We start from the raw sequence: 26535 nt of genomic DNA on the forward strand, positions 1-26535 counted from the left end.
ACCAAGGGGGGGCGCCAACCCAGACAGGAAGTTCACGTCAGTAACTCAACCCACTCAAGTGACGCACCCCTCCTAGGGACGGCATGAAAGAGCACCAGCAAGCCAGTTACTCAACCCCAGTAACAGGGTTAGAGGCAGAGAATCCCAGTGGAGAGAGGGGAACCGGCCCTGGAGAGACAGCAAGGGCGGTTCGTTGCTCCAGAGCCTTTCCGTTCACCTTCACACTCCTGGGCCAGACTACACTCAATCATATGACCTACTGAAGAGATAAGTCTTCAGTAAAGACTTAAAGGTTGAGACTGAGTCTGCGTCTCTCACATGGGTAGGCAGACTGTTCCATAAAAATGGAGATCTATAGGAGAAAGCCCTGCCTCCAGCTGTTTGCTTAGAAATTTTAGGGACAATTAGGAGGCCTGCGTCTTGTGACCGTAGCGTACGTGTAGGTATGTACGGCAGGACCAACTCGGAAAGATAGGTAGGAGCAAGCCCATGTAACGCTTTAAAGGTTAACAGTAAAACCTTGAAATCAGCCCTTGCCTTAACGGGAAGCCAGTGTAGGGAAGCTAGCACTGGAGTAATATGATCAAATTTCTTGGTTCTAGTCAGGATTCTAGCAGCCGTATTTAGCACTAACTGAAGTTTATTTAGTGTTTTATCCGGGTAGCCGGAAAGTAGAGCATTGCAGTAGTCTAACCTAGAAGTAACAAATGCATGGATTAATTTTTCTGCATCATTTTTGGACAGAAAATTTCTGATTTTTGCAATGTTACGTAGATGGAAAAAAGCTGTCCTTGAAACAGTCTTGATATGTTCGTCAAAAGAGAGATCAGGGTCAAGAGTAACGCCGAGGTCCTTCACAGTTTTATTTGAGATGACTTTACAACCATCAAGATGAATTGTCAGATTTAACAGAAGATCTCTTTGTTTCTTGGGACCTAGAACAAGCATCTCTGTTTTGTCCGAGTTTAAAAGTAGAAAGTTTTCAGCCATCCACTTCCTTATGTCTGAAACACAGGCTTCTAGCGAGGGCAATTTTGGGGCTTCACCATGTTTCATTGAAATGTACAGCTGTGTGTCATCCGCATAGCAGTGAAAGTTAACATTATGTTTTCGAATAACATCCCCAAGAGGTAAAATATATAGTGAAAACAATAGTGGTCCTAAAACGGAACCTTGAGGAACACCGAAATGTACAGTTGATTTGTCAGAGGACAGACCATTCACAGAGACAAACTGATATCTTTCCGACAGGTAAGATCTAAACCAGGCCAGAACTTGTCCGTGTAGACCAATTGGGTTTCCAGTCTCTCCAAAAGAATGTGGTGATCGATGGTGTCAAAGGCAGCACTAAGGTCTAGTAACACGAGGACAGATGCAGAGCCTCGGTCTGACGCCATTAAAAGGTCATTTACCACCTTCACAAGTGCAGTCTCAGTGCTATGATGGGGTCTAAAACCAGACTGAAGCATTTCGTATACATTGTTTGTCTTCAGAAAGGCAGTGAGTTGCTGCGCAACAGCTTTTTCTAAAATTTTTGAGAGGAATGGAAGATTCGATATAGGCCGATAGTTTTTTATATTTTCCGGGTCAAGGTTTGGCTTTTTCAAGAGAGGCTTTATCACTGCCACTTTTAGTGAGTTTGGTACACATCCGGTGGATAGAGAGCTGTTTATTATGTTCAACATAGGAGGGCCAAGCACAGGAAGCAGCTCCTTCAGCAGTTTAGTAGGAATAGGATCCAGTATGCAGCTTGAAGGTTTAGAGGCCATGATTATTTTCATCATTGTGTCAAGAGATATAGTACTAAAGCACTTAAGTGTCTCTCCCGATCCCAGGCCCTCGCAGAGCTGTGCAGATCCAGGACAGCTAAGCCCTGGAGGAATACGCAGATTCAAAGAGGAGTCCGTAATTTGCTTTCTAATGGTCATGATCTTTTCCTCAAAGAAGTTCATGAATTTATTACTGCTGAAGTGAAAGCCATCCTCTCTTGGGGAATGCTGCTTTTTAGTTAGCTTTGCAACAGTATCAAAAATAAATTTTGGATTGTTCTTATTTTCCTCGATTAAGTTGGAAAAGTAGGATGATCGAGCAGCAGTGAGGGCTCTTCGGTACTGCACGGTACTGTCTTTCCAAGCTAGTCGGAAGACTTCCAGTTTTGTGTGGCGCCATTTCCGTTCCAATTTCCTGGAAGCTTGCTTCAAAGCTCGGGTATTTTCTGTATACCAGGGAGCTAGTTTCTTATGACAAATGTTTTTCGTTTTTAGGGGTGCAACTGCATCTAGGGTATTGCGCAAGGTTAAATTGAGTTCCTCAGTTAAGTGGTTAACTGATTTTTGTCCTCTGACGTCCTTGGGTAGGCAGAAGGAGTCTGGAAGGGCATCAAGGAATTTTTGTGTTGTCTGAGAATTTATAGCACGACTTTTGATGCTCCTTGGTTGGGGTCTGAGCAGATTATTTGTTGCGATTGCAAACGTAATAAAATGGTGGTCCGATAGTCCAGGATTATGTGGAAAAACATTTAGATCTACAACATTTATTCCATGGGACAAAACTAGGTCCAGAGTATGACTGTGGCAGTGAGTAGGTCCAGAGACATGTTGGACAAAACCCACTGAGTCGATGATGGCTCCGAAAGACTTTTGGAGTGGGTCTGTGGACTTCTCCATGTGAATATTAAAATCACCAAAAATTAGAATATGATCTGCTATGACTACAAGGTCTGATAGGAATTCAGGAAACTCAGAGAGGAACGCTGTATATGGCCCAGGAGGCCTGTAAACAGTAGCTATAAAAAGTGATTGAGTAGGCTGCATAGATTTCATGACTAGAAGCTCAAAAGACGAAAACGCCATTTTTTTTTTTTGTAAATTGAAATTTGCTATTGTAGATGTTAGCAACACCTCCGCCTTTGCGGGATGCACGGGGGATATGGTCACTAGTGTAACCAGGAGGTGAGGCCTCATTTAACACAGTAAATTCATCAGGCTTAAGCCATGTTTCAGTCAGGCCAATCACATCAAGATTATGATCAGTGATTAGTTCATTGACTATGACTGCCTTTGAAGTGAGGGATCTAACATTAAGTAACCCTATTTTGAGATGTGAGGTATCACGATCTCTTTCAATAATGGCAGGAATGGAGGAGGTCTTTATCCTAATAAGATTGCTAAGGCGAACACCGCCATGTTTAGTTTTGCCCAACCTAGGTCGAGGCACAGACACAGTCTCAATGGGTATGGCTGAGCTGACTACACTGACTGTGCTATTGGCAGACTCCACTAAGCTGGCAGGTTGGCTAACAGCCTGCTGCCTGGCCTGCACCCTATTTCATTGTGGGGCTAAAGGAGTTAGAGCCCTATCTATGTTGGTAGATAAGATGAGAGCACCCCTCCAGGTAGGATGGAGTCCGTCACTCCTTAGCAGGTCAGGCTTGGTCCTGTTTGTGGGTGAGTCCCAGAAAGAGGGCCAATTATCTACAAATTCTATCTTTTGGGAGGGGCAGAAAACAGTTTTCAACCAGCGATTGAGTGCTGAGACTCTGCTGTAGAGCTCGTCACTCCCCCTAACTGGGAGGGGGCCAGAGACAATTACTCGATGCCGACACATCTTTCTAGCTGATTTACACGCTGAAGCTATGTTGCACTTGGTGACCTCTGACTGTTTCATCCTAACATCGTTGGTGCCGACGTGGATAACAATATCTCTATACTCTCTACACTCGCCAGATTTAGCTTTAGCCAGCACCATCTTAAGATTAGCCTTAACGTCGGTAGCCCTGCCCCCTGGTAAACAGTGTATGATCGCTGGGTGATTCGTTTTAAGTCTAATACTGCGGGTAATGGAGTTCTGTATCTATGGACGCGACCCAGTCGTTAAGTATTTTGGTTCTGTATCTATGGGCGCGACTCAGTCGTTCAGTATTTTGGTTCTGTATCTATGGACGCGACTCAGTCGTTCAGTATTTTGGTTCTGTATCTATGGACGCGACTCAGTCGATAAGTATTTTGGTTCTGTATCTATGGACGCGACCCAGTCGTTCAGTATTATGGTTCTGTATCTATGGACGCGACCCAGTCGTTGGTTCTAAATGTTCTATTGCCATACTGGCTGCTGGCAACGTTCTTATCTCTTGCTAGTGTAACGGATGTGAAATGGCTAGCTAGTTAGCGGGTACGCGCTAGTAGCGTTTCAATCAGTTACGTCACTTGCTCTGAAACCTAGATGTAGTGTTGCCCCTCGCTCTGCAAGGGCCGCGGCTTTTGTGGAGCGATGGGTAACGACGCTTCGTGGGTGTCAGTTGTTGATGTGTGCAGAGGGTCCCTGGTTCGCACCCGTATCGGGGCGAGGGGATGGTCTAAAGTTATACTGTTACATTGGTGCCGTGACCCGGATCACTGGTTGCTGCGGAAAAGGAGGAGGTTGAAAGGGGGGTGAGTGTAACGGATGTGAAATGTCTAGCTAGTTAGCGGGTACACGCTAGTAGCGTTTCAATCAGTTACGTCACTTGCTCTGAAACCTAGATGTAGTGTTGCCCCTTGCTCTGCAAGGGCCGCGGCTTTTGTGGAGCGATGGGTAACGACGCTTCGTGGGTGTCAGTTGTTGATGTGTGCAGAGGGTCCCTGGTTCGCGCCCGTATCGGGGCGAGGGGACGGTCTAAAGTTATACTGTTACACTAGCTAGCTAGCCAACTAAGGCTAACCTGCAGTCATGTCAAAAAGTGCAGCCAGAATAACAGCAAAGTAGCTGCATTTGCATTTTTTTAAGATGTTTTCTAGTGACATTTATTTGGATACATCCATAACAATAAGCTAATGAGGCGTGATTTCACCTGGCATAGAAAATGTGCTCACTTGCCAGGAAACACAGTTGTTCAGAGGAGCCAGCCAACAACACAGCTACAGTAACACAATCACTTCAAAATGAAGTTGGAAAGACTGCAAATTAGCTGCGTTTCGTTTAAACTTTTTTAAATTGACCTTTTTTTGTATATATCCATAAAAATGATGCCAGCTGATTCATGATTTCGACTGGCTGAGAAACGCCGACTCCCGACACGTTCATTACTATAGGACAGCTGGAGATCGAATTTGAATATTGAAACAATGTGGAACGTGACAATTTGTGGAACAGACACCGGTTGGAATGTGGTTTTAACCAATCAGCATTCAGGATTAGACTCACCCGTTGTATAAGATCTGATATACCACGTCTGCCAGCCAATCAGCATCCAGTGCTCGAGAGGAAGCTCAGTGGACGGCAGTGGGGAGAAGATTGAGCGAGATTAATTTTCGCCAACATTCTGCCAAATTTCTCATCGATGAAACATTTGATCTCGATACAGTTTTCTGTTTCCAAAACTAGAATTGCTTATGAACAGAATGGACTACGTTTTGTAGACTTTACCCGTTGCCAAAGTTTCAAAAAAATGTGAGTTGTTTAGAAGGGGTGCAAGGACGAATTTAGTTATTCCACAAGCGCACTTGAGTAGGCGTTCCCTGATGGAAATATGCAAATGCATGCTAGAACACGCCAATAGGCTCTCACTAGCTCGTGCTTGGCTCGGCCCACCTCCTTGCTTTTCCTTCCCACGATGATTCATTTGCTCCCTTTGGGAAACGACAGGCTGTGGTCTACCTTTGGTTAATTATAAAAAATCTTTGGTAATAATGTGCAGCTGGAATCAGTTATAGAACCCATTTCCTCTATGGTTGTGAGGTCTGGGGTCCGCTCACCAACCAAGAATTCACAAAATTGGACAAACACCAAATTTAGATTCTGCATGCAGAATTCTGCAAAAACATCCTCTGTGTGCAACGTAAAACACCAAATAATGCACGCAGATCTGAATTAGGACGATATGCGCTAATGATCAAAACCCAGAAAACAATTATACAACCATCCAATAGGAGCGGAATCGGTGGAAAGGAATTAGCATCGTCTAACACGTGGTTTCCAGCCATTATTATGAGCCATCTTCCCCTAAGCAACCTCCACTGAATTAGACCCAACCAAATCATGAGAAAACAAAAACATAATTACTGAACACATTGGAAAGCACTAACCAACAAATATAGCAAACTGGAACGCTATTTTTCCCTAAACAGTGAATACCTGATCACCGTGACAGACCCAAAATTATGGAAAGCTTTTGCCTATGTACGGACTCAGTGAGCATAGAGAGCCTTGTTATTGAGAGAGGCAGAGCTGACAGGCTATGTGCCCACTGCCCACAAAATGAAGTGGAAACTGAGCTGCACCTAATCTCCTGCCAAATATATGACCATGTTAGACACATATATTTCCCTCAGACCCACTAAGAATTTGAAAACAAATCAGATCTAGTTTCTCAAAGTTGCTAGGATGTCACGTGTCCTACTCATATCAATACACTCATAATAACTTAAGCATTACAAAACTTTTATTCGATCAAATCAACATAAAAACACTTTTGTTGACCAAATTTGACACTCGCATTGAACCCCATACAAAAGCTCCTTGCTTAGTGGGCGAAACAACGTAAAAACGCCATCTGCTGGAGGGACACAGATTTCCCACCGACTTGGGCCTCTCTGGTACAAGCTGGCCAGCTCTATATCTGGGTCTCATCCGGTTTATGCCTTCGTCACTAGTTACCACAGCCACGAAGTTATAAACGCGACTATTTCTACAATATATATTCTTATAATGTGATTTTAAAACTTACCCTGACCTTAACCATAAATGTACTGCTTATGTATAACCCTAACCTTAAATTAAGAGCAACAAGTACATTTTTGTTTTCATGAATGTTTACGATATAGCCAATTTTAACTTTGTGGCTGTGGTAACTAGTGGAAACCGGTTTAAACTAACCAACATCACATGAGCACAAATGACGTATTTAAAACCTGCATCATCATAATCTGACGTTGTCATCTTCATACAAATGAGCACTGTGACAGTTAATAGTCCTAATGTTATTTAAATCAATATACTGTCACAGTGGTCATTTGTATGAAGATGACAAAGTCAGATCATGAATGATTCCTTGTTCAAATAGGGATCCCTGGTGTGTGTGTATGTGTAAGCTATGTAGCAAGGTGTTCTGAATCAAACCCCCCCCTTGCTCTACTCCTACCCCCCTGCTCTACCCCTACCCCCCTGCTCTACCCCTACCCCCCTGCTCTACTCCTACCCCCCGCTCTACTCCTACCCCCCATTCCCTACTCCTACCATCCGCTCTACTCCTACCCCCTTCTCTACTCCTTCCCCCCCCTTCCCTACTCCTACCATCCGCTCTACTCCTACCCCCCTTCTCTACTCCTACCACCCCTTCTCTACTCCTACCATCCGCTCTACTCCTATCCCACGCTCTACTCCTATCCCCCCTTCTCTACTCCCACCCCCCCTTCCCTACCCCCTTTTCTCTACTCCTACCCCCCGCTCTACTCCTACCATCCGCTCTACTCCTACCCCCTTCTCTACTCCTTCCCCCCCTTCCCTACTCCCACCATCCGCTCTACTCCTACCCCCCTTCTCTACTCCTACTCCCCCTTCTCTACTCCTACCATCCGCTCTACTCCTATCCCCCCTTCTCTACTCCTACCCCCCCTTCCCAACCCCCTTTTCTCTACTCCTACCCCCCGCTCTACACCTACCCCCCTTTCTCTACTCCTACCCCCACCCCCCTTTTCTACTCTACTACTTCTAGAGAGGAACAAGGCCAGTCCTCTTCTGGCTGTGCCAGGTGGAGATTTAAGAGTACGGCATATGGCGATATTGATCTGGTATTGATGTCGACCCAATATTGCCATCTGTCGGCCTTTGGACTAGGAGTACATGTGGCCATTAAGGCCAGATAGTAAATCCAGACATTTAAATGTTCATAGATGACCAGCAGGGTGAAATAATAACCATGAAGGTTAGAGTGTGTAAAAGTTTTAACACCTCAGTAGTCAATGTCAGTTGTCTTTTCATAACCAGGCATTCTGAAATTCAAGGTCCGAGAGGGAGCATGGCCAGGTGAATCAGGTCAAGGGTCCACAGCAGCAGACAGGACAGCAAAACCAGATCAACAGCACGACCAGGTGGACTTGGAACAGCTAGGAATCGTCTGGCCAGGTAGTCCTGAGGCATGGTCCTAGGGCTCAGGTCCTCCGGGAGGGGAGACAGAGAGAGTGACGGGGTATTTGAGAGAGCATAGCTAAGAACACACAGTACAACTGCCCTGTCATTACTTGTACTAGCTGCTTTTATTATTATGCAACTTTTATTATTATGCAACATATGTTGAGCCACATCTCACGTTTTATTACATTATCTTTGGGGAAGTTTTATTATTTACTACGGTAACATTCAAGCATCTTTTTAATACCATACACATATTTCATCTGCATCCTACAGTTTAACCAATATGACCGGAATGAAGTTTCTCTCACATTCCAATGTAGAAAAATGTTTGGTGATATAAATATATTGGACGCTAGATGGCAGTAAATCATGATAGGTTAGCTAATCAAGACCGTATATGGCAGACTTTGACTATTTGGGCCATTCACTTGAAAGTAGGCAAAATTGGTAGCTATCCATTTTCAATGTATGATACTGACATTAATGACACCAATTAAAACAATGTTGAAATATAACACATTTTATTTTCTGAAGACACTCAGTGTTGCCAAATATAATATATGTAAGCTACTGTGTAGTTGTTATTCATGAAATTAAAATAACTTGTAGAATAATACAGACAAAAAATGTCTGAATGGGATTTTAAGTTTCAGACGATGGAGTGATCCATAACATCACAATGTTCTACAAAAAACAGTCCCCCCCCCCCCCCCCTCACACACACACACACACAAAATCACTCGTCACATAAATCCAATCTTATTTGTCACCGAATACCGAACACCTTAGAGTGAAATGCTTACTTACAAGCCCATACATGAAGCATGCAAACAAACGTTATAATCAAAACTATATTTCAAACTGAGGAATTGATCATTATTTCACTTAGTGAAGTCCGTTATCCTTTTCATTCATCTGACCATCGTCAATCCAGAGATCATAAAATCACAACGTCACGTCCTGTGTTTTTCGGTCATTCTTATTTCCAGCCACTAGGGGCTGAACATTCTGCTTTATTTAGAAGCACTGGGAGTATCTCAATTGTTTATTCTCTGAATCTTCGCATCCTCTCTCCTCGCCTCCTTCTCAAAACCAATTGGATGAAAAGGTCAGAGATCCCTCCGTTTTGACCTGCTCATCCAATGGGGTTTGAGTAGGTGAGGAGAGGGGATGTGAGGAAATAGCAATTGAAATTCTCCCACTCTGTCTGGGTCATATCCACACTTCACTTGACATACAGTATGTGCAGAAATGAAACTCAAATTTATACAAATATTCCATTGCTTTAAATGTAATATTTGCCCAGGAGTAAAAGACGGGTTGGTTGTTTAGCAACAAAACCAATTGTTAGATTGGTAACAACGTGTCAACTATATTTAATCTACAATGTTTATTGAAAACATAAATAAAGTTGCACAATGAGCACTTGTTGTTTCTCAAATACATCGTCAGAGTTGTTGGTTAGCTCGCTAGCTAGCAAATATTAGCCATATTAGCATAGACCTGACATCAGTCAAAACACCTAAAAACAAGACATGGAATCAAGAACAAGATCAAAATGAGCCACTTACGATTCCCCAACATGGCAGTTTATTGTCATTGTTACTAGCTATCTGGCCATTCAGAATCAGGGCAGTTTCTTGTCATTGTTGCTAGCTATCTAGCCATCCAGAATCAGGGCAGTTTCTTGTCATTGTTGCTAGCTGTCTGGCCATCCAGAATCAGGGCAGTTTCTTGTCATTGTTGCTAGCTATCTGGCCATCCAGAATCATGGCAGTTTCTTGTCATTGTTGCTAGCTATCTGGCCATCCAGAACCAGGGCAGTTTCTTGACATTGTTGCTAGCTATCTGGCCATCCAGAACCAGGGCAGTTTCTTGTCATTGTTGCTAGCTATCTAGCCATCCAGAATCAGGGCAGTTTGTTGTCATTGTTGCTAGATATCTAGCCATCCAGAATCAGGGCAGTTTCTTGTCATTGTTGCTAGCTGTCTGGCCATCCAGAATCAGGGCAGTTTGTTGTCATTGTTGCTAGCTGTCTGGCCATCCAGAATCAGGACAGTTTATTGTCATTGTTGCTAGCTTTCAGGGCAGTTTATTGTCATTGTTGCTAGCTATCTAGCCATCCAGAATCAGGACAGTTTATTGTCATTGTTGCTAGCTATCTAGCCATCCAGAATCAGGGCAGTTTCTTGTCATTGTTGCTATCCAGAATCAGGACAGTTTGTTGTCATTGTTGCTAGCTATCTAGCCATCCAGAATCAGGGCAGCTTATTTTCATTGTTGCTAGCTATCTAGCCATCCAGAATCAGGGCAGTTTGTTGTCATTGTTGCTAGCTGTCTGGCCATCCAGAATCAGGGCAGTTTATTGTCATTGTTGCTAGCTGTCTGGCCATCCAGAATCAGGGCAGTTTATTGTCATTGTTGCTAGCTGTCTGGCCATCCAGAATCAGGGCAGTTTCTTGTCATTGTTGCTTGCTGTCTGGCCATCCAGAATCAGGGCAGTTTCTTGTCATTGTTGCTAGCTATCTAGCCATCCAGAATCAGGGCAGTTTCTTGTCATTGTTGCTAGCTATCTAGCCATCCAGAATCAGGGCAGTTTATTGGCATTGTTGCTAGCTGTCTGGCCATCCAGAACCAGGGCAGTTTATTGTCATTGTTGCTAGCTGTCTGGCCATCCAGAATCAGGGCAGTTTATTGTCATTGTTGCTAGCTATCTAGCCATCCAGAATCAAGGCAGTTTCTTGTCATTGTTGCTAGCTATCTAGCCATCCAGAATCAGGGCAGTTTCTTGTCATTGTTGCTAGCTATCTAGCCATCCAGAATCAGGACAGTTTATTGTCATTGTTGCTAGCTATCTAGCCATCCAGAATCAGGGCAGTTTCTTGTCATTGTTGCTAGCTATCTGGCCATCCAGAATCAGGACAGTTTATTGTCATTGTTGCTAGCTATCTAGCCATCCAGAATCAGGACAGTTTATTGTCATTGTTGCTAGCTGTCTGGCCATCCAGAATCAGGGCAGTTTCTTGTCATTGTTGCTAGCTATCTGGCCATCCAGAATCAGGACAGTTTATTGTCATTGTTGCTAGCTGTCTGGCCATCCAGAATCAGGACAGTTTATTGTCATTGTTGCTAGCTTTCAGGGCAGTTTCTTGTCATTGTTGCTAGCTATCTAGCCATCCAGAATCAGGGCAGTTTCTTGTCATTGTTGCTAGCTATCTAGCCATCCAGAATCAGGGCAGTTTCTTGTCATTGTTGCTAGCTATCTAGCCATCCAGAATCAGGGCAGTTTCTTGTCATTGTTGCTAGCTATCTAGCCATCCAGAATCAGGGTAGTTTCTTGTCATTGTTGCTAGCTATCTAGCTATCCAGAATCAGGGCAGTTTCTTGTCATTGTTGCTAGCTATCTAGCCATCCAGAATCAGGGCAGTTTCTTGTCATTGTTGCTAGCTGTCTGGCCATCCAGAATCAAGGCAGTTTCTTGTCATTGTTGCTAGCTGTCTGGCCATCCAGAATCAGGGCAGTTTCTTGTCATTGTTGCTTAGCTCTCTGGCCATCCAGAATCAGGGCAGTTTCTTGTCATTGTTGCTAGCTATCTAGCCATCCAGAATCAGGGCAGTTTATTGTCATTGTTGCTAGCTATCTAGCCATCCAGAATCAAGGCAGTTTCTTGTCATTGTTGCTAGCTATCTAGCCATCCAGAATCAGGGCAGTTTATTGTCATTGTTGCTAGCTATCTAGCCATCCAGAATCAGGGCAGTTTCTTGTCATTGTTGCTAGCTGTCTGGCCATCCAGAATCAGGACAGTTTCTTGTCATTGTTGCTAGCTGTCTGGCCATCCAGAATCAGGGCAGTTTCTTGTCATTGTTGCTAGCTGTCTAGCCATCCAGAATCAGGACAGTTTATTGTCATTGTTGCTAGCTGTCTGGCCATCCAGAATCAGGGCAGTTTCTTGTCATTGTTGCTAGCTGTCTGGCCATCCAGAATCAGGGCAGTTTCTTGTCATTGTTGCTAGCTGTCTAGCCATCCAGAATCAGGACAGTTTATTGTCATTGTTGCTAGCTGTCTGGCCATCCAGAATCAGGGCAGTTTATTGTCATTGTTGCTAGCTGTCTGGCCATCCAGAATCAGGGCAGTTTCTTGTCATTGTTGCTAGCTATCTAGCCATCCAGAATCAGGGCAGCTTATTTTCATTGTTGCTAGCTATCTAGCCATCCAGAATCAGGGCAGTTTGTTGTCATTGTTGCTAGCTGTCTGGCCATCCAGAATCAGGGCAGTTTATTGTCATTGTTGCTAGCTGTCTGGCCATCCAGAATCAGGGCAGTTTATTGTCATTGTTGCTAGCTGTCTGGCCATCCAGAATCAGGGCAGTTTCTTGTCATTGTTGCTTGCTGTCTGGCCATCCAGAATCAGGGCAGTTTCTTGTCATTGTTGCTAGCTATCTAGCCATCCAGAATCAGGGCAGTTTCTTGTCATTGTTGCTAGCTATCTAGCCATCCAGAATCAGGGCAGTTTATTGGCATTGTTGCTAGCTGTCTGGCCATCCAGAACCAGGGCAGTTTATTGTCATTGTTGCTAGCTGTCTGGCCATCCAGAATCAGGGCAGTTTATTGTCATTGTTGCTAGCTATCTAGCCATCCAGAATCAAGGCAGTTTCTTGTCATTGTTGCTAGCTATCTAGCCATCCAGAATCAGGGCAGTTTCTTGTCATTGTTGCTAGCTATCTAGCCATCCAGAATCAGGACAGTTTATTGTCATTGTTGCTAGCTATCTAGCCATCCAGAATCAGGGCAGTTTCTTGTCATTGTTGCTAGCTATCTGGCCATCCAGAATCAGGACAGTTTATTGTCATTGTTGCTAGCTATCTAGCCATCCAGAATCAGGACAGTTTATTGTCATTGTTGCTAGCTGTCTGGCCATCCAGAATCAGGGCAGTTTCTTGTCATTGTTGCTAGCTATCTGGCCATCCAGAATCAGGACAGTTTATTGTCATTGTTGCTAGCTGTCTGGCCATCCAGAATCAGGACAGTTTATTGTCATTGTTGCTAGCTTTCAGGGCAGTTTCTTGTCATTGTTGCTAGCTATCTAGCCATCCAGAATCAGGGCAGTTTCTTGTCATTGTTGCTAGCTATCTAGCCATCCAGAATCAGGGCAGTTTCTTGTCATTGTTGCTAGCTATCTAGCCATCCAGAATCAGGGCAGTTTCTTGTCATTGTTGCTAGCTATCTAGCCATCCAGAATCAGGGTAGTTTCTTGTCATTGTTGCTAGCTATCTAGCTATCCAGAATCAGGGCAGTTTCTTGTCATTGTTGCTAGCTATCTAGCCATCCAGAATCAGGGCAGTTTCTTGTCATTGTTGCTAGCTGTCTGGCCATCCAGAATCAAGGCAGTTTCTTGTCATTGTTGCTAGCTGTCTGGCCATCCAGAATCAGGGCAGTTTCTTGTCATTGTTGCTTAGCTCTCTGGCCATCCAGAATCAGGGCAGTTTCTTGTCATTGTTGCTAGCTATCTAGCCATCCAGAATCAGGGCAGTTTATTGTCATTGTTGCTAGCTATCTAGCCATCCAGAATCAAGGCAGTTTCTTGTCATTGTTGCTAGCTATCTAGCCATCCAGAATCAGGGCAGTTTATTGTCATTGTTGCTAGCTATCTAGCCATCCAGAATCAGGGCAGTTTCTTGTCATTGTTGCTAGCTGTCTGGCCATCCAGAATCAGGACAGTTTCTTGTCATTGTTGCTAGCTGTCTGGCCATCCAGAATCAGGGCAGTTTCTTGTCATTGTTGCTAGCTGTCTAGCCATCCAGAATCAGGACAGTTTATTGTCATTGTTGCTAGCTGTCTGGCCATCCAGAATCAGGGCAGTTTCTTGTCATTGTTGCTAGCTGTCTGGCCATCCAGAATCAGGGCAGTTTCTTGTCATTGTTGCTAGCTGTCTAGCCATCCAGAATCAGGACAGTTTATTGTCATTGTTGCTAGCTGTCTGGCCATCCAGAATCAGGGCAGTTTATTGTCATTGTTGCTAGCTGTCTGGCCATCCAGAATCAGGGCAGTTTCTTGTCATTGTTGCTAGCTATCTGGCCATCCAGAATCAGGGCAGTTTATTGTCATTGTTGCTTAGCTATCTGGCCATCCAGAATCAGGGCAGTTTATTGTCATTGTTGCTAGCTGTCTGGCCATCCAGAATCACAACACACGTCCTTCTGCCTCTTAGAAGCGCGTTTTTTTTTTGTGACGTTATCAGTTAACCAGTCTATGTAAGCATAAAGAAAACAAGGAATGTGACAGAGAGAGCTATAGAAAAACTGAGATCCAGATATAGAATAACTAGAATGGGCATTCCCATTCCAGTCAACTGTTAATGCTATGGATCATTATGTATAGACTACTACCTCACAATACAGCTGGAGAATCTGTACTTATACGTCACAATAATACTGTCAAGCTAAATCGATAAATACCCTGTTCAAAGCAGACGTAGCTAACAAGCTTATTCAAGTCGATGTTGCAATGCCAGTGCGTTTGTTTCATTTGTTTGTGAAGGCCCAAGGTGCTCGTCAGTGGCAGTGGCGGAGGTGCAGTGTAAACAACAACATATCTAGAACTCTAGAGGAGTGATGGCTGCAGCTCAGACAGATGCCCGGTTGGCTGAGTGCCAGTCTGTTTGGGCTGTCATGACAACTCCTTGACACTCACTGTCCTGACAAACTCCTTGATTGAAACACTCAAAACAAACATGTTTGGCTTGACAATGACAGCAATAGAGTTGTCAGGAGCTCGAACAGATCTGGGACCAGGATAAGGCTCTTTTGTCCTACACTGGCGGATGGGGCAGGTTGTCCATCGTGTGGCCGTGACTCAACTCGTCCTCCGTTGTCATTTGTCCCGGAGCAGGTAAAACACCATGGCCTTCAGGTAATGTCCACAGGCGCAGGTAGCAGACACCAACCAATGGGAGCGGAAGCTGGGGTCCGTGTTCACCACGCACTTTGTGATATCAGCCTATGAGAGGAGAGAGAGTGGGTGACAGTCAGCCTATGAGAGGAGAGAGAGTGGGTGAATGTCAGCCTATGAGAGGAGAGAGACAGCATCACTCGGATACTGCACGTCCCAATCACTCAGATACTGCACGCAGACATGGACCTGGGGTGGAGAGTCAGGATAGAGACATGGACCTCTGAAGGAGAAGGGTGGAGAGTCAGGATACAGACATGGACCTCTGAAGGAGAAGGGTGGAGAGTCAGGACACAGACATGGGACCTCTGAAGGAGAAGGGTGGAGAGTCAGGACACAGACATGGGACCTCTGAAGGAGAAGGGTGGAGAGTCAGGATACAGACATGGACCTCTGAAGGAGAAGAGTGGAGAGTCAGGACACAGATATGGACCTCTGAAGGAGAAGGGTGGAGAGTCAGGACACAGACATGGGATCTCTGAAGGAGAAGGGTGGAGAGTCAGGACACAGATATGGGACCTCTGAAGGAGAAGGGTGGAGAGTCAGGACACAGACATGGGACCTCTGAAGGATAATGGTGGAGAGTCAGGACACAGACATGGGACCTCTGAAGGAGAAGGGTGGAGAGTCAGGACACAGATATGGGACCTCTGAAGGAGAAGGGTGGAGAGTCAGGACACAGACATGGGACCTCTGAAGGATAATGGTGGAGAGTCAGGACACAGATATGGGACCTCTGAAGGAGAAGGGTGGAGAGTCAGGACACAGACATGGGACCTCTGAAGGAGAAGGGTGGAGAGTCAGGACACAGACATGGGACCTCTGAAGGAGAAGGGTGGAGAGTCAGGACACAGACATGGACCTCTGAGCAGAAGCTGGGCACTTATGATTTCACAGGTCAAAGTTTCACAGGCAGTTGAGGGATGCCCTATATACCAGTCAATTTCCTTTACACAGGGAGTGACCCTTTAACAGTTAGTCTATAACCAATGAATGCCTGAAAAATTACCTGCATTAACAGGAAGATATTATATTACAAAATGTGTTTGACACACGCTGCTCTAAGCAAATAGATATTATCTAGACTAGAGGTCAGGTTAAAATGTTCATTAAAAAACACGTTTACGTTGACCATGTCCAGAAAAAAAGTAGAAGGAAATATGGCGAACGTGCAAGTATGCAATGTCCCAATCAAACAAAACACTGTAATCTTAACTACTCATATTTCAAAAATACCACTTGTGACAATCGGTCAAAAGGTTTTGACTGGCAATAAAAAAAAAATACATGATAAGGAGAGAGAGAGAGAGAAAAAATTGTCCTTAAGACATAAGAAAACATCGAGACTAAATAAGTAGGCTACATCAACACACAGTTCTACTATCTGATAATAGCAGCCGTTTCCTTCTCAATGTTGTGGTATGGGTTTTTATCAGCAACGTTTCCTGACCCTTTTCAGTTTTTGTAAATCGGTCAGTGCCTAAGCATTTCTGTGAAATGTACAGTATGGCAACTGCATGTTATAAAAAGAGACGACTAGGACTAGAATTGGGGTAAATCTGCACCTAATTTTACACGGTTGTAGTTGGTTACACAACACATTGTGTTCCATACTAATCTGATAAAAATAGGTCAGGCTGTCTTGAGAAATCAGAGGGTTTTACTACGTACCGGGTTTGAGGAGTTAGCAAGGTAACTTTGGTCAACTCTGAGTTCAACTCGGGATAACCGATCATAGGAATGTTACTCGCCTTTTAGCCAGGTACATTTCTATGGCAACGAATCCTTCAGAACTAACCTGGTCCAGGGCAGGCTAACTCAGGGCTAACTCTGTTCATCCTGCATTCAGAACTAACCTGGTCCAGGGCAGGCTAACTCAGGGCTAACTCTGTTCATCCTGCATTCAGAACTAACCTGCTCCAGGCCAGGCTAACTCAGGGCTTACTCTACTTATCCAGAATGAAATGTCTGAGCTGCAAGTTGAGGGCCAATGAAATCAGATTCCCTCCCTCTCGTAAACATTGCATCATCCACTTAATTCGTTCATACACAGTAAAACGTTTGTATGATGTTATCAAATCAAATGTATTTATAAAGCCCTTCTTACATCAGCTGATATATCAAAGTGCTGTACAGAAACCCAGCCTAAAACCCCAAACAGCAAGCAATGCAGGTGTAGAAGCACAGTGGCTAGGAAAAACTCCCTAGAAAGGCCAGAACCTAGGAAGAAACCTAGAGAGGAACCAGGCTATGAGGGGTGGCCAGTCCTCTTCTGGCTGTTTTAAAAAATATTTTATCGATAGTAGTGGGGGGAAAAAGGTTTGTGTGCATTGATAAACACACCAAAGAAACGGGGATATCTAGTCAGTCGAACAACTGAATGCTTCTTCCTCATTTAACCCAACACCTCTGAATCAAAGAGGGGTGGGGCTGCCTTAATCAACATCCACAGCACCTGGGGAACACAGGGTTAACTGCCTTGTTCAGGGGGCAGAACGACAGATTTTTTTTACCATGTCAGCTCAGGGATTCAACCCAGGAACCTTTCGGTTATTGGCCCTAACGCTCTAACCACTAGGCTAACTGCCGGCGTTAACAGCTACCTAACGGCATTAATGAAACGTAATAAAATAAAGACGTCACTTCTAAGAGTCTGGTGAATATGCAAGATCACTCTTCTTTCATTTTGATTTCTGCACAAATGTAAATGTGGCACTGACTTGTCCATAATATTAATGTTTCAGCATCGCCTCATTGAATAGTTTTGGGGGGTCGACTAGCACTCGTAGTTACAAGCCTGCTAGAGTTAGCCGACAGGCGGAAGAGCAAAATCCACAGTCGTAGCACAGATGAAGCCTAAACTGGAATGCGAAAGCTAACTGAAGCTAGGTCACTTCAGAAAAGCCAGGGTACATCTAGCTACGTACATAGTATACCCTTCTGGTTTTAACTGGAACCTGCAAAGATGAGGCCAGAGGAAAGTGGATTAGGTCACGTAGACCTCTTTCATTATCTGGCATGTTTAACTTCCAATGGGCCAAGGTTTGTGTCCCAAATGAAACCCCTTGGGTCCTGATTGAATGTAGTGCACTACATAGGGAATATGGTGTCATTTGGGACACAGTACCCAGCCCTGCTGTAGAGGGATTCTTGGTTGATTTTTAAGCTTTGCCAAAAGAGCAGGACTCACAGATCTAGGCCACGGCTCCTTGCCAGGCCTCCTCTCTGCTCCGAGAACCAGTTGAGCTCCACACTTTGCTCTTTACAGATTTATATTTGATGTTCTCTAGAGCAAGACTATATTGAGACATTCTTTGGAGTTTCTTAAAGTAGTGGCTCAAATATATTCAACTCCATTTCTGGATGTTTTTATTTGTATTTTTTTTTTTTTTAGAAATAGCTATTACAGACACCTCATGCTTTCAGGTGAAATCTTTGGGTTAGTAAAAAAACACAGTTCCTTTTTACTATGTACAGAGCAAGGAGTTTTGTTTTTGCACAGTCATGATTGTGTTGTGTTCAGGCTCTTGTTTGCCTCTGTTTTATTTAGCTATTCTCTCAGTGGACACGTTCAGGACACTTCAGGACACGTTCAGGACAGACCTGATAGGTGGGTACAACATAGAACCCTTTTTGAGATCCATGTAGAACCCTTTTTGAGTTCCAGGTAGAACCCTTTTTGAGTTCCATGTAGAACCCTTTCCAAAAATGGTTCTACCTGAAAACGCTAAAGGGTTCTACTATGGGGACAGCCGAAGAACCAATTTTGGAACACTTTTTTTTCACTAAGATTGCAGACACAGGCTTTCTTACTGTCCACGATGACCGTCTTAGTGCCGAGTCTGTCATCTACGAGATCAATCATGAGTTTTACACACGTCTGTCTATTATCAACTATTCTAAACGAACCACAGACTTAGTCAATCACTGAACCACAGGCCTGTTACATAAGAGGTCAAAGTTGAGCAATGCAACTTCTCTTTCTGTTTCCTAACTTGTTCTTGTCCTTATACATACTATATGTTCTGACTAGTATCCATGCAGTACTACAGACAGGGTATCCACAGTACTACTGACAGGTTTAGGGTTCTGACTAGTATCCATACAGTACTACTGACAGGGTTCTGACTAGTATCCATACAGTACTACTGACAGGGTTCTGACTAGTATCCATACAGTACTACTGACAGGGTTCTGACTAGTATCCATACAGTACTACTGACAGGGTTCTGACTAGTATCCATACAGTACTACTGACAGGGTTCTGACTAGTATCCATACAGTACTACTGACAGGGTTCTGACTAGTATCCATACAGTACTACAGACAGGGTTCTGACTAGTATCCATACAGTACTACTGACAGGGTTCTGACTAGTATCCATACAGTACTACAGACAGGGTTCTGACTAGTATCCATACAGTACTACTGACAGGGTTCTGACTAGTATCCATACAGTACTACTGACAGGGTTCTGACTAGTATCCATACAGTACTACTGACAGGGTTCTGACTAGTATCCATACAGTACTACAGACAGGGTTCTGACTAGTATCCATACAGTACTACAGACAGGGTTCTGACTAGTATCCATACAGTACTACTGACAGGTTTAGGGTTCTGACTAGTATCCATACAGTACTACTGACAGGGTTCTGACTAGTATCCACAGTACTACAGACAGGGTTCTGACTAGTATCCATACAGTACTACAGACAGGGTTCTGACTAGTATCCATACAGTACTACTGACAGGTTTAGGGTTCTGACTAGTATCCACACAGTACTACTGACAGGGTTCTGACTAGTATCCATACAGTACTACTGACAGGGTTCTGACTAGTATCCATACAGTACTACTGACAGGGTATCCACAGTACTACTGACAGGGTTCTGACTAGTATCCATACAGTACTACTGACAGGGTATCCACAGTACTACTGACAGGGTTCTGACTAGTATCCATACAGTACTACAGACAGGGTTCTGACTAGTATCCATACAGTACTACTGACAGGTTTAGGGTTCTGACTAGTATCCATACAGTACTACTGACAGGGTTCTGACTAGTATCCACAGTACTACTGACAGGGTTCTGACTAGTATCCATACAGTACTACTGACAGGGTTCTGACTAGTATCCATACAGTACTACTGACAGGGTTCTGACTAGTATCCACAGTACTACAGACAGGGTTCTGACTAGTATCCATACAGTACTACAGACAGGGTTCTGACTAGTATCCATACAGTACTACTGACAGGTTTAGGGTTCTGACTAGTATCCACACAGTACTACAGACAGGGTATCCACAGTACTACTGACAGGGTTCTGACTAGTATCCATACAGTACTACAGACAGGGTTCTGACTAGTATCCATACAGTACTACTGACAGGGTTCTGACTAGTATCCATACAGTACTACTGACAGGGTTCTGACTAGTATCCAGACAGTACTACTGACAGGGTTCTGACTAGTATCCATACAGTACTACTGACAGGGTTCTGACTAGTATCCATACAGTACTACTGACAGGGTTCTGACTAGTATCCATACAGTACTACTGACAGGGTTCTGACTAGTATCCATACAGTACTACAGACAGGCTTCTGACTAGTATCCATACAGAACTACTGACAGGGTTCTGACTAGTATCCACAGTACTACTGACAGGGTTCTGACTAGTATCCATACAGTACTACTGACAGGGTTCTGACTAGTATCCATACAGTACTACTGACAGGGTTCTGACTAGTATCCATACAGTACTACTGACAGGGTTCTGACTAGTATCCAGAGTACTACTGACAGGGTTCTGACTAGTATCCATACAGAACTACTGACAGGGTTCTGACTAGTATCCACAGTACTACAGACAGGGTTCTGACTAGTATCCATACAGTACTACTGACAGGGTTCTGACTAGTATCCACAGTACTACTGACAGGGTTCTGACTAGTATCCACAGTACTACTGACAGGGTTCTGACTAGTATCCATACAGTACTACTGACAGGGTTCTGACTAGTATCCATACAGTACTACAGACAGGGTTCTGACTAGTATCCATACAGTACTACTGACTAGTATCCATGCAGTACTACTGACAGGGTTCTGACTAGTATCCATACAGTACTACAGACAGGGTTCTGACTAGTATCCACAGTACTACTGACAGGGTTCTGACTAGTATCCATACAGTACTACTGACAGGGTTCTGACTAGTATCCATACAGTACTACTGACAGGGTTCTGACTAGTATCCATACAGTACTACTGACAGGGTTCTGACTAGTATCCATGCAGTACTACAGACAGGGTTCTGACTAGTATCCATACAGTACTACAGACAGGGTTCTGACTAGTATCCATACAGTACTACTGACAGGGTTCTGACTAGTATCCATACAGTACTACTGACAGGGTTCTGACTAGTATCCATACAGTACTACTGACAGGGTTCTGACTAGTATCCACACAGTACTACTGACAGGGTATCCACAGTACTACTGACAGGGTTCTGACTAGTATCCATACAGTACTACTGACAGGGTTCTGACTAGTATCCATACAGTACTACTGACAGGGTTCTGACTAGTATCCATACAGTACTACAGACAGTGTTCTGACTAGTATCCATACAGTACTACTGACAGGTTTAGGGTTCTGACTAGTATCCATACAGTACTACTGACTAGTATCCAGACAGTACTACTGACAGGGTTCTGACTAGTATCCATACAGTACTACTGACAGGGTTCTGACTAGTATCCATACAGTACTACTGACAGGGTTCTGACTAGTATCCATACAGTACTACTGACAGGGTATCCACAGTACTACTGACAGGGTTCTGACTAGTATCCATACAGTACTACTGACAGGTTTAGGGTTCTGACTAGTATCCATACAGTACTACTGACTAGTATCCAGACAGTACTACTGACAGGGTTCTGACTAGTATCCATACAGTACTACTGACAGGGTTCTGACTAGTATCCATGCAGTACTACTGACAGGGTTCTGACTAGTATCCATACAGTACTACTGACAGGGTTCTGACTAGTATCCATACAGTACTACTGACAGGGTTCTGACTAGTATCCATACAGTACTACTGACAGGGTTCTGACTAGTATCCACAGTACTACAGACAGGGTTCTGACTAGTATCCATACAGTACTACAGACAGGGTTCTGACTAGTATCCATACAGTACTACTGACAGGTTTAGGGTTCTGACTAGTATCCACACAGTACTACAGACAGGGTATCCACAGTACTACTGACAGGGTTCTGACTAGTATCCATACAGTACTACAGACAGGGTTCTGACTAGTATCCATACAGTACTACTGACAGGGTTCTGACTAGTATCCATACAGTACTACTGACAGGGTTCTGACTAGTATCCAGACAGTACTACTGACAGGGTTCTGACTAGTATCCATACAGTACTACTGACAGGGTTCTGACTAGTATCCATACAGTACTACTGACAGGGTTCTGACTAGTATCCATACAGTACTACTGACAGGGTTCTGACTAGTATCCATACAGTACTACAGACAGGGTTCTGACTAGTATCCATACAGAACTACTGACAGGGTTCTGACTAGTATCCACAGTACTACTGACAGGGTTCTGACAAGTATCCATACAGTACTACTGACAGGGTTCTGACTAGTATCCATACAGTACTACTGACAGGGTTCTGACTAGTATCCATACAGTACTACTGACAGGGTTCTGACTAGTATCCACAGTACTACTGACAGGGTTCTGACTAGTATCCATACAGAACTACTGACAGGGTTCTGACTAGTATCCACAGTACTACAGACAGGGTTCTGACTAGTATCCATACAGTACTACTGACAGGGTTCTGACTAGTATCCACAGTACTACTGACAGGGTTCTGACTAGTATCCACAGTACTACTGACAGGGTTCTGACTAGTATCCATACAGTACTACTGACAGGGTTCTGACTAGTATCCATACAGTACTACAGACAGGGTTCTGACTAGTATCCATACAGTACTACTGACTAGTATCCATGCAGTACTACTGACAGGGTTCTGACTAGTATCCATACAGTACTACAGACAGGGTTCTGACTAGTATCCACAGTACTACTGACAGGGTTCTGACTAGTATCCATACAGTACTACTGACAGGGTTCTGACTAGTATCCATACAGTACTACTGACAGGGTTCTGACTAGTATCCATACAGTACTACTGACAGGGTTCTGACTAGTATCCATGCAGTACTACAGACAGGGTTCTGACTAGTATCCATACAGTACTACAGACAGGGTTCTGACTAGTATCCATACAGTACTACTGACAGGGTTCTGACTAGTATCCATACAGTACTACTGACAGGGTTCTGACTAGTATCCATACAGTACTACTGACAGGGTTCTGACTAGTATCCACACAGTACTACTGACAGGGTATCCACAGTACTACTGACAGGGTTCTGACTAGTATCCATACAGTACTACTGACAGGGTTCTGACTAGTATCCATACAGTACTACTGACAGGGTTCTGACTAGTATCCATACAGTACTACAGACAGGGTTCTGACTAGTATCCATACAGTACTACTGACAGGTTTAGGGTTCTGACTAGTATCCATACAGTACTACTGACTAGTATCCAGACAGTACTACTGACAGGGTTCTGACTAGTATCCATACAGTACTACTGACAGGGTTCTGACTAGTATCTATACAGTACTACTGACAGGGTTCTGACTAGTATCCATACAGTACTACTGACAGGGTATCCACAGTACTACTGACAGGGTTCTGACTAGTATCCATACAGTACTACTGACAGGTTTAGGGTTCTGACTAGTATCCATACAGTACTACTGACTAGTATCCAGACAGTACTACTGACAGGGTTCTGACTAGTATCCATACAGTACTACTGACAGGGTTCTGACTAGTATCCATGCAGTACTACTGACAGGGTTCTGACTAGTATCCATACAGTACTACTGACAGGGTTCTGACTAGTATCCATACAGTACTACTGACAGGGTTCTGACTAGTATCCATACAGTACTACTGACAGGGTATCCACAGTACTACTGACAGGGTTCTGACTAGTATCCATACAGTACTACAGACAGGGTTCTGACTAGTATCCATACAGTACTACTGACAGGGTTCTGACTAGTATCCATACAGTACTACTGACTAGTATCCATACAGTACTACTGACAGGGTTCTGACTAGTATCCATACAGTACTACAGACAGGGTTCTGACTAGTATCCATACAGTACTACTGACAGGGTTCTGACTAGTATCCATGCAGTACTACTGACAGGGTTCTGACTAGTATCCATACAGTACTACTGACAGAGTTCTGACTAGTATCCATACAGTACTACTGACAGGGTTCTGACTAGTATCCATACAGTACTACTGACAGGGTATCCACAGTACTACTGACAGGGTTCTGACTAGTATCCATACAGTACTACAGACAGGGTTCTGACTAGTATCCATACAGTACTACTGACAGGGTTCTGACTAGTATCCATACAGTACTACTGACTAGTATCCATACAGTACTACTGACAGGGTTCTGACTAGTATCCATACAGTACTACTGACAGAGTTCTGACTAGTATCCATACAGTACTACTGACAGGGTTCTGACTAGTATCCATACAGTACTACAGACAGGGTTCTGACTAGTATCCATACAGTACTACAGACAGGGCCTGCTGTAGACCCACATTATATGAAAGGTAAACATTCCCACAAGGCAGTGCGGTCTGAGCTATATCATCAGTCTTCCTGCTGCAGAGACATAAACCACCACGCCAGTGAAACCATAGAAACACATCCACTACCAAGTCAGCCACACTGAGGGTGTCTGACTGCTGTCGTCTGATGGGCTTTTCATTCCAGCAATGCGATGTCTATATGTGAGTGTAGAAACCTAATCTTTACATTTACATTTACATTTAAGTCATTTAGCAGACGCTCTTATCCAGAGCGACTTACAATTTGGTGCATTCACCTTAAGATATCCAGTGGAACAGCCACTTTACAATAGTGCATCTAAATATCTAAATCTTTTAAGGGGGGGGGGGGGGGGGGGGATCAGAAGGATTACTTTATCCTATCCTAATCTATAAACAAAAAGGGAATGGGACCTCTAACGTTCTATAGATTATATTTCTATGGTGGTGAGGACTAGTGTTCCTCTTACCCATCCTCCTCTCTTCTTCAACCAGGAGACCAGGCTCTTGCGGACAAACTCCCCCATGCAGTCTACGATGGTGTGGACCATGGCTGGGTGACCGTGCCTCACGCAGTCCACCGCCAGGGCACCGGCTACCGTATACAGGGACACCACCTTCCCCCACGTTATACCTGAGGAGAGATGCAGACAGAGACTCAGACACTAGAACCTTCTACAGCAGACACATAAACACCCAGTACGACTAACAGTGCAGACACTGTCTCTTCCAATACTGACTGAATTCAGTCTTCAGACAGTCAAGTCTTACATGTCTTATAAATATAAATAAATATGTCTTACAAGACATGTTTATAATGTTATAGCGCTTCCAACACATTTAGATAATCGTAAAAAATGTACACCTATTTATTGACCATTTCCTTTAAGCTTATTTACACAACGGATAATGTAAAATTATTAATGCATAATACTGAGACTCTATAGCAATGACGTGCGATAATGGCTTGGGTTAAACATGATCATGCTGCCTGACGGATGCATGACAGAGCATTACCACTAAGCAGTGCATGTCTGAGCTCCCTGTCTGTCTGCCTGTCTGTCTGTCTGTCTGTCTGTCTGTCTGTCTGACTTAGCTCAATTTCTGTCTGTCTGAGCTCCCTGTCTGTCTGACTTAGCTCAATTTCTGTCTGTCTGAGCTCCCTGTCTGCTTGCCTGTCTGTCTGTCTGTCTGTCTGTCTGTCTGAGCTCCCTGTCTGTCTGTCTATCTGTCTGTCTGTCTGAGCTCCCTGTCTGCCTGTCTGTCTGTCTGTCTGAGCTCCCTGTCTGCCTGTCTGTCTGTTTGAGCTCCCTGCCTGCCTGTTCGTCTGCTTGTCTGTCTGAGCTCCCTGTCTGTCTTTCTCTCTGAGCTCCCTGCCTGCCTGACTGCCTGTCTGCCTGTCTGTCTGAGCTCCCTGTCTGTCTGAGCTCCCTGTCTGTCTGTCTGTCTGTCTGAGCTCCCTGTATGTCTGTCTGTCTGAGCTCCCTGTCTGTCTGTCTGTCTGTCTGTCTGTCTGTCTGAGCTCCCTGTCTGTCTGTCTGTCTGTCTGTCTGAGCTCCCTGTCTGTCTGTCTGAGCTCCCTGTCTGTCTGTCTGTCTGTCTGTCTGTCTGTCTGTCTGTCTGAGCTCCCTCCCTGTCTGCCTGTCTGAGCTCCCTGTCTGTCTGAGCTCCCTGTCTGTCTGAGCTCCCTCCCTGTCTGCCTGTCTGA

General features: G+C 44.2%; 1 protein-coding gene across 1 annotated transcript in view; it reads right to left on the reverse strand.

Moving 5' to 3' along the window:
* Nucleotides 1-8613: 8613 nt before the first annotated feature.
* The window catches only part of LOC129867643 (bcl-2-related ovarian killer protein homolog A-like), a 56496-nt gene continuing 38574 nt past the window's right edge, over nucleotides 8614-26535 (reverse strand). Inside the window, exons 3-4 of the mRNA XM_055941206.1 lie at nucleotides 25298-25461; nucleotides 8614-15104 (exon numbers count right to left, since the gene is read on the reverse strand). Of these exons, the coding sequence (XP_055797181.1) occupies nucleotides 14979-15104; nucleotides 25298-25461 (290 nt within the window). The 3' untranslated portion in view covers nucleotides 8614-14978. The remainder of the gene's footprint in view (nucleotides 15105-25297; nucleotides 25462-26535) is intronic.

Source organism: Salvelinus fontinalis, chromosome 12, assembly GCF_029448725.1.
Source record: "Salvelinus fontinalis isolate EN_2023a chromosome 12, ASM2944872v1, whole genome shotgun sequence".
Classification (NCBI taxonomy): domain Eukaryota; kingdom Metazoa; phylum Chordata; class Actinopteri; order Salmoniformes; family Salmonidae; genus Salvelinus; species Salvelinus fontinalis.